General features: G+C 42.1%; 1 protein-coding gene across 1 annotated transcript; it reads left to right on the forward strand.

The window, feature by feature from the left end:
• Positions 1–928: 928 nt before the first annotated feature.
• si:dkey-197j19.5 (EF-hand calcium-binding domain-containing protein 12) lies at positions 929–14899 on the forward strand. Its single transcript, XM_037534796.1, has 12 exons — positions 929–1463; positions 2289–2496; positions 2661–2853; positions 2954–3175; positions 6003–6152; positions 6568–6680; positions 6807–6893; positions 7253–7340; positions 11877–11979; positions 12105–12441; positions 12558–12615; positions 14526–14899. Exons 1-6 carry the CDS (start codon positions 1038–1040, stop codon positions 6584–6586), a joined length of 1218 nt encoding a protein of 405 aa, XP_037390693.1. The 5' UTR covers positions 929–1037; the 3' UTR covers positions 6587–6680; positions 6807–6893; positions 7253–7340; positions 11877–11979; positions 12105–12441; positions 12558–12615; positions 14526–14899.
• The last annotated feature ends 2188 nt before the right edge of the window (positions 14900–17087 follow it).

The following is a 17087-nucleotide window of genomic DNA, read 5'->3' on the forward strand; positions in this document are numbered from 1 at the left end:
CTGAATGTTAGCAAACCCAGCAGCAACGGCAGCGACTCCACACCTCTCTTCAGACCTGTTACGAACGTGGGCCAGGTAAGCTGTTCTGGTGTGTGGAGTCAAACTGCTGGCGTGGTGTTCATAGTGTTTATGCGATGGAATCTCTGTGATGAGCAAACCCGCATGAAGTAGTGTCAAATTCTTTACTACCATACAAATGACCATATCGCCCTATATCGTGATCCAGATTTTCCAGGGAAGGGTTTAGTGGTTAGGAGACGGCGCATGATTTTACTTATAAACTCCACAGGAAAGCATTCATGTTAGACTCGCTTGGGAGAGCCCTGTTGTTTACAACAATACATTTTTGAGTGCCAACAAAGCTTAAAGGCAGAAAGCAACAACACACCATATTCTACGGTCTCTCTAATTCCACACTTTATCCTGGTGTAGGATTTTAAATAAGAAGCCAACTTCAGCCTCGTCACTAAAGTAACGAGTAGAATTTAAATAAAATACTTATTAAAATCAAATTGAGTCGGTGTAAAAAGTGCTTAGAAGTTTCTTAGGTGGTAATTTTCTCTCTTCTGGATAATTGTGGTGTGAAATAACTAACTCGAAGGTGAGGGTGGAGCAACAATGCGACGCAAATTAAATGAGAATGAATTATAAAAACTGTATGAGTGTAATGGAACTGCGTAAAATGGCAGAAAGTAAAAGTAAAAAATCATCGTTTGAAAATACTCAGAAATACAAGTAAAATACAAGTAAAATATAAGAGCAGGTGGTATTTGTTAGTTAACACCTTTAGCTTTTGTGAAGTGTTTGAAGTAAGACTAAGGTCCTACTGCCACCGAACCTGTTGCCATGGATACACGCGTAAACTACAGAGCCCTGCGTTGACAGAAGTGCACCAGTAAACTGAATAACTCGTGGCCTAGTTGTCATGGATACGGACGCAAATTACAGTGCCTCAGCTTTTGGCGCTTAAGTCTCGAAGGACGGTCCGGCAGCCCACGCAGACTGTTACAGGATCATTCCCTGCAGGTCAGATCGCCATGGAGGACCCGCTGCTGGAGGAGCAGTTCAGGCGGTTGAAGAAGCGAGATTTGTTCCAGACATACTTCTTTAAAATGGCTTGTCGCGCTTTTGGGCCGCCGAAATGCAGGGAGCGCCTCACAGTGGCGCCCCCGATGCCGAAGTTCACTCTCCCGGTCCACCGCGCTCCCTCTGTCCCAGCCGAGGTGTGCGGGACGGGATCCGACCGCAGAGAGCCGAGCTACACGGGGGAGGGCGGCGCGGAGCTGGCAGAGTGGATCAGAGAGAGAAGGGCGCTCCGCGGGGAGCTGGACCGCCTTGGGGAGCTGGATGGGTGGCTGCACAGCAAACCCACCCTCACTGACCTGGAATACGAGGTCATGGATCGGAGGAGAGAAGCGAGGAAAAGCCTAGCTCCACCTCAGCAGCTTAGTGAGATGGGCAAGGTGCACACTCGCAGGACAGACGTGCACACACACACACACACACACAATCACATGGCCACAACTCAATGTATTTAGGCATGTAGAAGTGGTCAAGACAACTTGCTGAAGTGCAGACCGAGCATCAGAATGGGGAAGAAAGGTGATTTAAGTGACTTTGAACGTGGCGTGGTTGTTGCTGCCAGACGGGCTGCTCTGAGTATTTCAGAAAATGCAGATCTACTGGGATTTTCATGCACAACCATCTCTAGGGTTTACAGAGAATGGTCCGAAAAAGAGAAAATATCCAGTGAGTGGCAGTTGTGTGGATGAAAATGCCTTGTTGATGTGAGAAGTCAGAGGAGAATGGGCAGACTGGTTTGAGATGATAGAAAGGCAACAGTAACTCAAATAACCAACACCTTGTTGAAAGTGTGCCACGAAGAATTAAGGCAGTTCTGAAGGCAAAAGGGGGTCTAACCTTTTACTAGCACGGTGTACCTAATAAAGTGGCTGGTGAGTGTATATTTATATATATATATATATATATATACATATATACTCACCCCGATCAAATTGTACATCTTCTACAGGGAGCAAATGTAAATTGCTGAGTTGAACATATTTGAAAAAGAAAAAAACAAAACATAAAAGCTTAACTTTTGCACAGGCCACAATATTTTTTTTGCACAGTTCATGTTAAGTTAATCAAATAAAGTATTAAAGTGTTCAAAATGTGCAGAAGTGTGTTCTCTGTGTTAGCTTAAGTTCAATTAGAAAATCCACAGTACATATTAATTGACTGTGGAATAAATTTTTGTTGTTTGACCCCTGATGTCTGAGCTGCAGCAGGGAGCCATGCGAGATGAGGAGGTTCTGGCTAGTCTGCAAATGATCAGAATGAGTAGTGAGACCCACTCTTACCCATCCACTCTGGGAGGTCCTACAGGTAGGGCTGTGGAGAGCTTCAGGAGACAGAGTCTGAGAGAATACCTAGGCTGTCTGGAGCAGTGCCAAAAACATAAGCTGCCTATTAGCCCCTCCACACTACAGAGAGGTACACACATTTTTTTCACATTTTTCTGTTTTAGACTGATCTATGAAAATAATGAGTGCTGTATTACTTTATGGCATTTCCTTTTCCTTAAATTATGATCATATACCCATTAACACCAAATTCTAAGCAAAGCCACAAACACTCTATTTCTCACTCTTTTCAAGTATTTCTGCACCCAGGGGATGCAGGTGGGTGTAAGGGGTTGGCGTTGAGGCAGGCAGGCTCGAGCCCTCTTCTGGGCTGTGGTGAGCATCTGAGGGGACAAGTGTCCTACAGCAACTCTTCTCAAAAGGGAAAAAAAGAAGAGGGTGAGGGGGAGGAACAAGAATCAACGCTACATAAAGTCCGCAGAGAGAGGTAAGGGTGACTCATGTAGTGGTTCATCCCATACAGATGTAAATACATTAAAGCTGACATGCTGCACATTAATATCATTATTTCCTCTGAAACCCACTAGGAGCAGAAGGCAGCCTCTGGCCCGGTGTGCTGACCCTAACGCATTCTGGCCAGGCCATGATGGTCATGTGCGGTTATATCAGCCTGTGATGTCTAACCATCCTGAGAGTGTGCTGTTTCAGCTCATATTACACACCCCAGCTCCAAGCCCTGGACATTGGCCTGTTAATCAAGCAGGATACTTCACCTCTGGAGACATCAGCGCGCATAAGTCCTATATACTGTAGTGTATCTGGAGACATTAGTGCACACAAGACCTATATGTTTTAGTCTTTTGTGACAATGTGCAACCTAGTTTACTGTTCTGAAAAGGCTAAAATGATCTGGACCAGCCATGTAACATTAACTTTGGACTGAACTCTGCAGGGCTGTAGTTCTCCAACTGAAATAATCCAAATATTGACTTATTAACATATGCATGTTGACTCATTTGAGGCTAAACTGAGGACACACTGTGGATAACAAAAAATCAGGACCTTCATTAGATTGATCCAAATAAATCTAACCACTAGATGGGACTATTACCATGCACAATGCAAAAAAGTAGTCCTAGATTACTGTTCTCCAGCTGTATGGGTAACATTTAAGAGCTAAAACAGCTCTTTTTGTCAAAGTCTCATGTTTCTGAGGAGCAGTGGTCTGCAGTTCAATGGATTTTGTAAGGGTGTCATAGTTTTGGCAAAATATGATGAAATTCATGCAATTGACATCTGGCGTATTGTCCCCTTGAGAAGTATTTGCAAGATATCAGAGTATATTATCAGCGCTTTAAACATAGCACAGACAAGCTTTTGTGAACTGTGAAAGATCAAACCTGTGCACAAATGGCACTGTTTCAGTAAAAGGGAACCAGTCATGTTCTAGTGTTGCTCATATTTTCAGGGTTATGGATAAATCTTTTGGCTGTTATATGGTCATTCTCCATTCAGTTAACTATATAGCCAACTTTAAGTACTGAATATTAAACATTGACTTTTTCCTGGAAACTTTGAGGCTACGGGGTTATTTGCTGTCAAAGGGGTGCTCTCCAAAAGCCCAGTGCTATAATAGGCTATAAGCATCTAAAACAAATAAACTATTTATATTAACCTATTAAACCATCTGTACAAACATTACAAGTTTAAAACGATATGTCAAATTCTAAAACATATATCCATGATTTTTTATATGGTATATTACAGTCTATCATGTTTTAGGGGGCACTATGATTTTTTATTTTTTTAGGTGAAACAATGGACTGAAATTCTGCACTGTACTTTGAAATGGTTGAGCCATTTAGGGATAGTGCAGCTGAAATGTAGTAAATATTATGTAGCGTCGCAGCTGTAAACTATGCAAAAAAAAAGATTAGTGAGCCGCAGCTTACAAAGTTGCGCTTGAGTTGAAATGGAGGTTTTAACTGGATCTGCTACTGTTAGGTCAGTTGTCTGTGTTTAAAGAAAGTGTTCATTCTGCCTTTTTTTCTCTCAAATAAAGCCAGCCTGAATTCAGTCAAAAAGTGCTGGGAAATCATGACATTACTTTGAAAAGCCTTTTGGTGGTATTGGTGTGTGTGTGTGTGTGTGCTGCATGTGATAATAAAGCAGTATTGCTGAACACGGCACCAATGATTTGCATGAGGAAGCACAGCACTGTATGTGGGTGTGCTGTATTTGTATAATCCAATGTAGATTTGAGCACAAACGTGAATGTCATAGATGACAAGAGATCAGCTGTAGGTAAAGGGTAGAAAGATGTCGCGGGTTTTAAGTTCACTTTTGTCTACTCGTGAGAATGGCCTCCTCTTCAACATGCTAGGACAGGACTGCAGTGTGAGTCCATTTGTCATCTTTTTTTTTTTAACTTGTTTTTACCGATCTTTTCAAATGTTGCTTTTAACCCTCTTAAACTCTAGGCTTAAAAATGTGTATTTTTAAAAGACTTATTCAGCAACTATTACTCAGAAAGTACTATAAACTAAAATGAGGATTATGTAGACATGAGCTGGGAGAACTGAAGTGTGGGCTCAGATACAGGACCTTAGGGTTTAAAGGGTTAATTACTCAGAATAAGCCACACAGTAAGGATAGATAGTTTCTAAATAATATTTGGTTTCAAAATAAAAACATAAAGAATTTCTCTGCTTCTTGCTCTCACACAGTATAAGAGGATATTAAATGTAAATGTGCCTGTCAGACAGATAAAGATAGCATTTATTTAGAGGCTGATTTGTTTGTGATAGTTGTGTGTTACTCTCTTCCTGCTTAGCTGATTTTACTAGCAAAAATAACACGCAGTATTAATTTACTGCTACAGCCAGCTGCATAATTATCGGCACCCTTGGTAAAGATGGGTACAAATGGTCATGAATAAATGTCTTAGACCAATCTTACATAGAAACTATGATAAAGTTGTGTTTAATTTCAATCTTAACAAAGAAAATAATCTTTTTATTTTTCTTGTTTACAAAAACTCTATTTTTTTATCTGAAATTAAAACCCAGTTCCAGAAGCGTATAACGATTTTCAGTTTTTGGCTAGATGAAAGAAAACGTTTTCTTTTGGCACACCTTCCAAATGCGCCACTGGCACAGAGGTGGCATCTAATTGTAGTCTTGGAGAATTGGTGACCCCAAAACGCTACCATCTTCACTGTGTGTGGCAGGTTTACTACAGCTCTAGTTGTTTTGAACTTCTTAATTATTGCTCTAACAGTGGATATAGACATTTTCTGTCATATAGCTAGTACATAGTTTTATCTCATTTCTTTTGTGTATTCTGTAATCTTCCTCTTGATGAATGACTAAAGGAATTTGGCTTCTATGTCAGCTCTTATTGATACCCCAGTAAAACAAGAAGTCATGGAAGACTGTGTAAGAATTCCTGAAAACTCAATTGGAAAAGTTAAAAACAAATAAAAACATACTTCAATTGTTCAAAAGACTTTAATACAGGTTTCTGTTTTCTTAGACTAAATTTACTTTAATTAAAAGACATTTTTTTATTCGTCCTCACCAAGAGCAGCAATAATTATGGAGCTGACTGCGTTGTGTGTGTGTGTGTGTGTTTCAGGCTTCTGCGTGTGCCGTGGTGCAGTTACTCATGGCGACTGCAGCTTGTAAAGGTCAAAAGTCGGAATGGAAATTTCACAGCTGTGGAGTTGTGTGCTTGGTGTCGGACAGAAAATTACAGTCATCATTTATACGACTCTTCTCTGTCAAGGTTACATACACATACACAAACACATCCTAATTCTATTACACAGATACCCATCAAACTCATGTTCATATTGGTTTGAGTTTATGTATAAGTACATTACTGATAGGATGATATTAAATAATGTTTTATTTGGACAGATTCTTTTGTTTATTCAGTAGCTTTGACTATTCCTATATTCTAATGCATTACTGTCTTAAAGGTGCAGGGTGTAAGATTTAGGGGAATCTATTAGCCGAAATGAAATGTAGTATACAAAACCGACTTGTGTATTCCTGAGCTTAGCACGAGCCCTTCATATCTACATTGGGATCGGTTCCTCTTCCACCCATCCATGTTCTATTGAGTCCACTGACTACTACAGAACATGATGGACCACTGGCTCCAGGGAGTACCTTTTGTGTTTTTTTTTCTGTTGAAGTGGCAGCAAGGGATGGTGAAGCCTTGTCGAAGATAAAAAATGAAATCGGGACAGCCAATGGCAGAAAACCTGACAGCCATCAAAGGTTCTATTGCATGCTTGGAATTGGAGGGGTGAGGGAGGCATAGTCAGTTGGTTGTAACCTGCAACCTCACCATGAAATCTTACACAATGCACCTTTAACCAAAGTACTGACTGTAAATGTAAAAGCAATAATCTCTCTGTGTTTCTGTCTGCAGAGAGCAAAGCTGCTTTGGGAGCAGGAGCTGTACTCACCATTTGAGTATTTAGCGCCCTGTCCTTATTTCCACACTTTCCCCGGTGATGTTAGTGACACAGCTTCCTCTAGATTTCACCTTCTTCCCTTTTTCCTATGTGGGACTGTATGTTAAAGGAACACTTAATAATTTCCCAACCTAATTTTTATCTGCTTTATCTGTAGTCTATCTGTACATGGATTACCATTTAGAATAATTTCCCTGCACTTAAATAAGAACAGAAAACCCACTGACTCAAACACACTTATAATAGAAACCAGTGGGCACTTGCTTTAGAATAGATTGAAAAACACGTACCCTATATGTATCTTCATGATATATATATATATATATATATATATATATATATATATATATATATATATATATATATATATATATATATGCCGGTTCTTCTTTTACCATAGGAGTGCCGGACTGGGCTGAACTTTGCTGATGAAGAGGAGGCTGGTTGTTTCTATAGTGCTGTACAGAAGTGCATCAAGAGTTCTAGAGGTCTGACCAACAACATCCTAAAGTGATGCTTTAGTACATATTTAGTCAAACACTGTTGCCTCATATGTCCAAAATGGTAACTTTTCAGAATGAAAAAACATCCATCCATCCATCCATCCATTATCTTCCGCTTCTCCGGGGTTCGGGTCGCGGGGGCAGCATCCTAAGCAATGAAGCCCAGACCTCCCTTTCCCCAGCCACTTCCACAAGCTCTCCAAGGGGGATTCCGAGGCGCTCCCAGGCCAGCTGGGCGATATTGTCGCGCCAGCGTGTCCTGGGTCTTCCCCGGGGTCTCCTCCCGGGTGGACTCGCCTGTGACACCTCCCGAGGGAGGCGTCCAGGAGGCATCCTAACCAGATGCCCGAACCACCTCAGCTGGCTCCTCTCGACGTGAAGAAGCAGCGGCTCTACTCCGAGTCCCTCCCGGATGACTGAACTTCTCACCCTATCTCTCAGGGAGAGTCCAGACACCCTGCGGAGGAAACTCATTTCGGCCGCTTGTATTCGCGATCTTATTCTTTCGGTCATTACCCAAAGCTCATGACCATAGGTGAGGGTGGGAACGTAGATCGACCGGTAAATCGAGAGCCTTGCCTTATGGCTCAGCTCTTTCTTTACCACAACAGACCGGTAAAGAGCCCGCATCACTGCTGACCCAGCACCAATCCGCCTGTCAATCTCCCGCTCCCTTGTACCATCACTCGTGAACAAGACCCCGAGATACTCGAACTCCTCCACTTGAGGCAAGAGCCTATCCCCGACCCAGAGAGGGCTCTCCACCCTTTTCCGCCTGAGAACCATGGTCTCGGATTTAGAGGTACTGATTCTCATCCCAGCCGCTTCACACTCGGCTGCAAACCGATCCAGCGAAAGCTGAAGTTCGCGGCCTGATGTCCCCAATAGGACCACATCATCTGCAAACAGCAGCGATGTGACCCTGAGGTCACCAAACCGGACACCATCCATCCCTTGACTGCGCCTAGAAATTCTATCCATAAAAATTATGAATAGAATCGGTGACAAAGGGCAGCCCTGACGGAGTCCAACTCTCACTGGGAACGAGTCTGACTTACTGCCGGCCATGCGAACCAAACTCCTGCTTTGTTTGTACAGGGCCTGAATGGCTCGTAGCAAAGAGCCATGTACCCCGTACTCCCGAAGCACCTCCCACAGAATACCCCGGGGAACACAGTCGAATGCCTTCTCCAGATCCACAAAGCACATGTGGACTGGTTGGGCAAACTCCCATGAACCCTCCAGAATCCTGGAGAGGGTGAAGAGTTGGTCCAGTGTTCCACGACCAGGGCGGAACCCGCACTGTTCCTCCTGGATCCGAGGTTCGACTATAAGCCGGACTCTCTTCTCCAGTACCCCTGCATAGACCTTGCCAGGGAGGCTGAGGAGTGTGATTCCCCTGTAGTTGGAACACACCCTCCGGTCCCCTTTTTTAAAAAGAGGCACCACCACCCCAGTCTGCCAATCCAGTGGCACCGCCCCCGATGTCCACGCAATGTTGAAAAGGCGTGTCAGCCAAGACAGCCCCACAACATCCAGAGCCTTGAGGAACTCAGGGCGGATCTCATCCACCCCTGGAGCCTTGCCACCAAGGAGCTTCTTAACTACCTTAGCGACTTCGGCCTCAGTAATGGACAAGCCTATTCCCATGTCCCCAGACTCAGCCTCCTCACTGGAGAACGTGTCGGTGGGATTGAGAAGGTCCTCAAAGTACTCCTTCCACCGCCCAATGACGTCTTCAGTCGAAGTCAGCAGCACACCATCTCCACTATATACAGTGCTAGTGGCACACTGCTTTCCCCTTCTGAGTCGCCTGACGGTTTGCCAGAATCTTTTCGGAGCCGACTTAAAGTCACTTTCCAAGGCCTCACCAAACTCCTCCCATACACGGGTTTTTGCCTTGGCGACAACTGAAGCCGCAGATCGCTTGGCCTGTCGATACCTGCCAGCTGCCTCTGGTGTCCCACAGGCCAACCATGCCCGGTAGGACTCCTTCTTCAGCTTGATGGCATCTCTCACCTGGGGTGTCCACCACCGGGTTCGAGGATTACCGCCCCGACAGGCACCAACTACCTTACGGCCACAGCTACAGTCAGCCGCTTCAGCAATGGAGGAACGGAACATGGCCCATTCTGAGTCAATGTCCCCCACCTCCCCCGATATCTGGTCAAAGTTCTGACGGAGGTGTGAGTTGAAGATCAATCTGACAGGTTCTTCTGCTAGACGTTCCCAGCAAACCCTCACTATACGTTTGGGCTTGCCTGGTCTGACCGGCATCTTCCCCCACCACCTGATCCAACTCACCACCAGGTGGTGATCAGTTGACAGCTCAGCTCCTCTCTTTACCCGAGTGTCCAAAACACATGGCCGCAAGTCCGATGACACGACTACAAAGTCAATCATTGAACTGCGGCCTAGGGTGTCCTGGTGCCATGTGCACTTATGGACATCCTTGTGTTCAAACATGGTGTTCGTGATGGACAAACTGTGGTTTGCGCAGAAGTCCAAAAACTGAACACCACTCGGGTTCAGATCAGAGAGGCCATTCCTCCCAATCACACCCCTCCAGGTCTCACTGTCATTGCCCACGTGAGCATTGAAGTCCCCCAGTAGGACAATAGAGTCTCCAGGAGGAGCACCTTCAAGCACCCTTCCCAAGGACTCTAAGAAGGCTGGGTACTCTGAACTGCTGTTCGGTGCATAAGCACAGACAACAGTCAGGACCCGTTCCCCAACCCGAAGGCGTAGGGAAGCTACCCTCTCGTCCACCGGAGAAAACCCCAACATACAGGCACCGAGTCGAGGGGCTATGAGAAAGCCCACACCTGCCCGCCGCCTCTCACCATGGGCAACTCCAGAAAAGAATAAAGTCCAGCCCCTCTCAAGGAGATTGGACCCAGATCCCAAGCTGTGTGTTGAGGTGAGCCCGACTATATCTAGCCGGTATCTCTCAACCTCGCGCACCAACTCAGGCTCTTTCCCCGCCAGTGAGGTAACGTTCCAAGTTCCAAAAGCCAATTTCAGCAACCGAGGATCAGAACGCCAAGGCCCACGCCTTTGGACACTGCCCGATCCACAACGCACCGAACCCCTACTACTGCCCCTCCCATTGGTGGTGGGTCGATGGGAGGGGGGACTCATGTAACTCCTTCGGGCTGGGCCCGGCCGGGCACCATGAGTAAATGCCCGGCCACCAGACGCTCGCTGGCGAGCCCCTCCCCCAGGCCTGGCTCCAGGGTGGGGCCCCGGTAACCCTGTTCCGGGCAGGGTACACAAGTCCTGCTTTTGTGTCTTCATAGGGGTTATTATGGATCACACTTTGTCTGACCTGTCACCTAGGACCAGTTTGCCATGGGAGACCCTACCAGGAGCTTTTGCTCCAGACAACATAGCTCCTAAGATCATTCAAGCACGCAAACCCCTCCACCACGATAAGGTGGTGATCCAAGGAGAGGAATGAAAAAACATTAGGAACTTATAATGGACGTTAACATTAAAGGATTTATTCCCAAGTAGTTTTGCACCGTTTCTATCCATCCATTTATTGTGACATTTTCACAAAAGTAAAGGGCAGCTGGGGTTTACAAATTGTCTTTAAAAAGGCCAAAAATGAATAACATGGAGATACAAGATTGATGATCAAGCAGATTTCATTGTTAAAACAAAATCTTGTATCTCTAAAATGGTAACTTTTCAGAGAAGGAAAAACACAAGTTTTCTGGTCCATTTCTATTGACGTGTTCATCGTTTAAAAAAGAGCCTTTTTTGAAATAAAATACTTTGTCAAAGTCATTTACATTTATACATTTTTACGTTTACATTTATATGCCTATTCACACAAATGCAGTTTAGCCCTGCTCATTCAAGTGAAAGGTGAGCAGCCAGATCAGAACAGAAGTCATTTACATATAATAGTCTGGAAATCAGTATACTAAAACAGCTTGTTATTTCAGAGGGATAAACAACATTAATTATGAATGTTTTGGTATAGCCCTCTGCCCAGTGATCGCTGGGATAGGCTCCAGAACCTCCCTGTGACCCAGGAGTATAATCAGCTTAGATAATGTATGTGTGTGTGTTTTTGGTGTATATTAAACTGTATAACACATGTTATAAGTGAACCTCAGGGTAAAAAAATAAAATGTAATAGACTGTAGGATATATGTCATCAAAGGGTTCCAGTCCAATAACAGCAAAGTTTTTGATGGAAATTTCCTTCATTGTGTGAAAACTGGCCATTCCCTTAGCAATCAATGTTAGTGTTCCATTCATCCCAGAATGCTGCTTACTGGCTGGATGTGCCTGAGTCTGTCTGGATAGCTTCTTTCACACTTAAACATGCGTACATTTAAGTAGTACAGATGTTCCACACATTTCTGGGCCCTCTGTGAACCCCCTTTTTTGACCATGTCCTTTGAGGGCCCCTTCCACCTAAGGGCTATTATTTTGTTACCTAGGGATTATAATGTCGTTGGCCTGTTGACAACAATTATTTCATCCGTTTGTAACTGTGTCCTGTAGTACACCCTGTCTTCATGCGCACACACAGTCTGGACTCTGCCTCTGGCTGGCTGCTGAGGGAAAAGCTGAATGCAGGTCTGACTGATTGTGGAAAAGACAGCCGGTGAGCAATGTCCACAGTTACATACATGCACTTATATCCACTCAGTTTTTAAATACCTGATGACTTGATTAGATCTTTAGTACTGAGCTCTAACCTGCTTGACTAAGTTACACAATCTTTCATAGGTCGCCATCCCCCAAAACTCCACCACCCTTTGACTTGAGGATGACCAGTACAACAGTGGGACCAGGGACCAAACCAGCTTTACGTTTTACCCCAACTGGTCAAACATCTATTTCTTCAAAGACTCTTTCTAGCCCTAATGCTGCATCTGTTTCTCTGGCACAGAAAAAGGGACCCCTGCCCCCCATCCCTTCTAATCCAAGGGCAGCCTCATTTAGTACCGGTCACAATGCTAATCTGAGAAGCCTTTCCAGCAGTTTTTCCATTCCAGTCCATCCACCTTACCCAGCCCCCCAAATAAACCTAGCAGGAGTAAGGAAAAGTGCTAGCTTTGCTCCGGTGAGTAAACAGCAAAGACACCATGTGACCTCACACAACACATTTCCATATAGATACAGTATGAGAAATTACTTTATGTATTTGACTGTGTATATGCAAACTTCATTTTACTGCAGAGAGAAAATTATTCTTCTGCTGTCCTGAAGCATCAAAGAAGCTTACAGATGTTTACAGGTTACTTTGCTCTTTGTCTTCTCATAAACACAAGGATAGACTAAGGCTTAGTCTATTTCTAAATATTTTTTTCAAAAATTGCTAACTTTACCAGAAATGTAGTCAATCAGGCAAGACATGCTGGAGCTATGAGTCTAATGAGCTAAATGGAAACTAATACCCAAGCAATTAGCATCATGTGAACTGCATGCCTAAATCATCACACACCTCATCACACAGCACCTGCACATTTTTCTTACCCTAACACTCCCACTTCTACTCAAGATGAATTTTGTTAATTAGATTATAAGTTGGATCGGGTGTGTTGGGAACACTGAAAACATTGAGACCCTGTTTAAACCTGATCACTTCATGCACTTTGAGTAACAGGATTTTATCTGGAGAAGGCCAAGGCACAAAAAAATGCAAATGTAAATACACAGATACAAATCCAAACACACAAACCACCTCATGAGGTGGTATGAGATGCACTTGAGCCACGTTGCTGCAGTGTAAACACATCCGTCTCTTCAAGACAAACAAATATCTAAACAGCTCTCAGAGAACAGCTTCCGAAGAACAAGCAGATTTGTATATTCTGTACAGACAGCAATCATGTTTCAGTCTGACTATTCAGACACACATATGACTACCAAGTGTAAATGCATGTGGCAAAAATCTTACCAGGATACAATCCAGATACTAGTTACTAGTCACTAAAATGTGCAGGCCAGGGGATACTCCAGGACAACAGTGGAGGACAACCAATTCTATTATCCAGTAGAGAACTCTCAGGGCCTTTTTTTTCTTCAGAGAAGGCCTAATAATTTCTATTTTAATAGTATCATCACTCTTGTTGTATTGAAACCATGAAAGTGTTGTTGTAATGCTCTTATTGTATTGTTAAGTTTTAGTTTATTATAAATGTATCTTTTTTTTCTATGTTGTATCTGGGTAGATATACTTAAGCTAGAACTAACAGTAGAATCACCCAATCAAGGGGTGGGACCAATTTTGTGAAGTCATAAGTATGTCACTAATTGTGAATACAAGAGGTAATCTGCCCAGAGAATTTCAGTCAGATAATAGAAATGGAAAACAGTGACAGCAGCTATTAAATGGCAGAGAAAACCCTTCAAACCAAGGAGTTAAAACTCTTTAAAACAAGGAGTCACTATAAAACTGCTACAAGCAAAAACGTGCATTGGTATGTATCGTATAAACTTCAAATAAAACATGGGATGTCTTTTTACAAGTTAAAATTATCCATGTTTAATTTAGAATGGCCAAAAATGTTCATGTGAATTACTGTTAGCTTAGCTCAAGCATACTATTAGAATCCCATAGGGGTGCCAGTGGAATTTAGCATTATCATTGAGATGTTTTTTTTTTCTTTTTCAATTTCTTTGACATTTATGGTCTAAACTCAAGGTCTAGCACTAATATTCATGGTTGGAACAAAATCTCATAAAAAAACCTCATAAAATCTCCAAAATGGTAACTTTACAGGAGAAGAAAAAAAAGGAAGCAGACCTTTTTCCAAGTTATTTTTGGCTATTTATTTTGGTCTATCCTTCATGACATTTATGCACAATATAAACATGCATTTTTCATTTATGTCAAAAACTGAAAATCAACAAAAATGGAGATACAAGGGTTTGTTCCGACAACAGCTAGATTATATATACACTATTTTCGTAGATAGCTGCATGTCATACTGTTTACGATTCAGCAAGATTTGTGGAAATTGTAGTAAAATATCCAAGCAGTTCACACAGTTGGGTAGACTCACAGCTCCAGCAATTAAAAATTAAAGATGCAAACTTCAAATACATTGGCTGATAGGCTACATTTCGTATAACAAGAAAATTGTGTAATTTTGATTTTATATCACTTTAAAAGCTTATTTTTTTGTCATTTTATCTTTCTAGCTGACATGCAAGCAGACTCTCAATATGAGGAAGATCAGTAAAAGCACCTGTGAATCTTCTAATGTAACACTGCTCTTATAGCTTTTTCTTTTCTGCAGTAAGGCAACTGTAGAACAATTTCTCAAAACCTTTATAAGTACATTACACATTAGAGGACTTCTGCTCCTGATTTGATTTGTGGACTCTGATGGTGCTGCAGGATTAAATCAGTTATGTTTTCTACCTGCCAAGTTCTGATATTGCTGTTAGTAAGTAACAGAAGATTGCAGCTGTATTTGAATGCTATGTGCATGCATTTGTGAATCAGTTTGACTCACTCTTATCTTGAAATACTAAAAACTATAACACCAATAAAGACCTTGAGTGATATGTTACTTCAGATTGTGATTTTATGTGTTTAATATGAATGTGTGAGGGCCTCTTTGTTGGCCTTCACAAATCTACACTGGAAAAGTGGAAAATAATGTCTTTTTAATTAAATATAATGTCTTTTTAGTCCAAACATCAGGGCCTGAGCCCTGGACAGAGTTGCTTAACCTATTTACCATACCAGCATGGGTGGCTGATATAAATAGGAAAAAGGAATTAAAAAGAGGTTTCATTTTTTGGCATCCTCATCATTTTACTTGCTAATAGCAATTCTGTAGACTTCTGCAGACCCAAGAACAATGTTACCATCAAATATATATGAATTGGCCAACATGGTCAAGCTACAGATACACTCAGCCAATGTGTAATTCTCTTTCAAATGTGTTGTAATGTATTACAGCAAGTGCTATTTTATTTAAGCCCACTATGCTTAATGCTGCCTTCCTGCTGTCTACAGTCAGTAATACTAGCTTGAAGTAATTTTGTTTATGTTGAGAGGTTATAAGTGTCATTATGTTTGATACAGAAACGTTTTAAATTTTGCCGTTATGTAAGCAAAAGTGCAGTAATCCAGTAAAAAAGGTTGAAGTATCACTTACATTTTTTTACTCAAGTAGAAGTATAAAAGTACATGCAAATAAATGTACTTAAAGTAAAAAAGTAAAAGTATTTTTTTTAAAAAATCATCAAATTAATTTTATAACAGGATATCTTTCTACTGAGAGGTACATATCCATCAAACTGAACATACATAATGCTTTAGAATAGAACTACATGCACACGCACACATATTTTCTAAGCTGCTTCTCCCTCAGGGTCACGGGGAGGAAAATGCCCAAACACGTTTACATGTTTGATTTCAAATTAGAGATGCACAGTGTTGGAATCTCTACTAAGACAAAACTGTCATCTTTTATTTTAGCAGTCAGTACTGAACACCAGATCAAATAAATCCTTCAAATTAGGTTTGGACCAGAGTGGGACTTATTTTCAAACCTGGAGTTACACAAACTCACAAAACATGCTAATGTCCTGCAATGCCATTACACCAGGCTATAGGCTGTTTCCAATGGCCATGCGGTCATCAGTCTACATATTTCAATCATCCTAGGCTGAAGCATATTGTCATAGCAGATATAAAACTAAAAAAAAAAATCTATCTATCTATCTATCTATCTATCTATCTATCTATCTATCTATCTATCTATCTATCTATCTATCTTGGTCTATTTATGTCTGACCTCCAATGACTCAATGTACTGAAGTAACATCAGTCCAAGCGTTTAAACGTAACCACTACATCAGGTGGAACGGGAAATGCTTCAGCTTCATCTAATCTCTATCCACTGTACAAGTTAAGCGCTAACTTGATGCCGTCACTTTCTGTGGATTCCACTGTCTCATCTGTTTATTTTTCTTCCTCACTGCTGGGGCCTGTAAGCCGTGAAAATAGCCAGTCACAGGTTCACTTATCTCCCCTCTCTGACCTTTCTTATCCAGTAGGGAGCCAATTTGTGCTTCACTGAGTGCCTGAATACAACAAATATAAAAAAGCAGGTAGATAAAACAAATAAATTGATCATTAATACTAAAGTAATAAGCCTGTTTTAAAAATTATAGCATAGTAAAATGTACAGATTTTTTCTTTTGTGTCTTTTGTGTTCTTTTGTGTGTGCATTTACCACTCACTCCAGTACAAACATTTTCCTTACTTTGTGGATCATCTACTGTGAACCAAAGAGGCCCTTCTACAAGGTAAGTGTTTAGGTTTAGGGTTATTTTGCTAGAGCATAACTGGAGTCAGTGTAAGACCTCACAAAAACACTTACATTATGTATGTTTCTGTATGGTTCAGAATCTATTACCACTACATATCAATCACTGTGTATGACATGTACAGTGTTGTATAATATTATACAGTGTATGATAATGTTTTGATTAAGTGTGACACATTTAAAACAAACCACTCATTTCGGTGCCACTCCGTGCTCCTTAAGCAGGATTAGGAGTGTACCGGTCACTTTTTCTGTCCTCCATCTGTCCCTCTGCAGCCCAGTCTGCCCTCTCTGCTGTTTTCAATTGAGCTGTTTGCAACACAAATCTACTCCTGTGCATATAAGCGGTGTGGACCGAGCACAGGTCCACACAAACCCTCACTCTCATTCTACTCATTCACTCTCACTCTACCCACTC

The sequence above is a fragment of the Pygocentrus nattereri genome, chromosome 26 (genome assembly GCF_015220715.1).
Source record: "Pygocentrus nattereri isolate fPygNat1 chromosome 26, fPygNat1.pri, whole genome shotgun sequence".
Taxonomy (NCBI): domain Eukaryota; kingdom Metazoa; phylum Chordata; class Actinopteri; order Characiformes; family Serrasalmidae; genus Pygocentrus; species Pygocentrus nattereri.

Bases quoted from the DNA above. Each gene is read 5' to 3' on its own strand.
- si:dkey-197j19.5 (XM_037534796.1), top strand. From the start codon at position 1,038: ATGGAGGACCCGCTGCTGGAGGAGCAGTTCAGGCGGTTGAAGAAGCGA. The intron at 2,497-2,660 runs GTACACACATTT...ACTCTTTTCAAG, and splicing joins CCCCTCCACACTACAGAGAG to TATTTCTGCACCCAGGGGAT. The intron at 3,176-6,002 runs GTAGTGTATCTG...TGTGTGTTTCAG, and splicing joins GCGCATAAGTCCTATATACT to GCTTCTGCGTGTGCCGTGGT.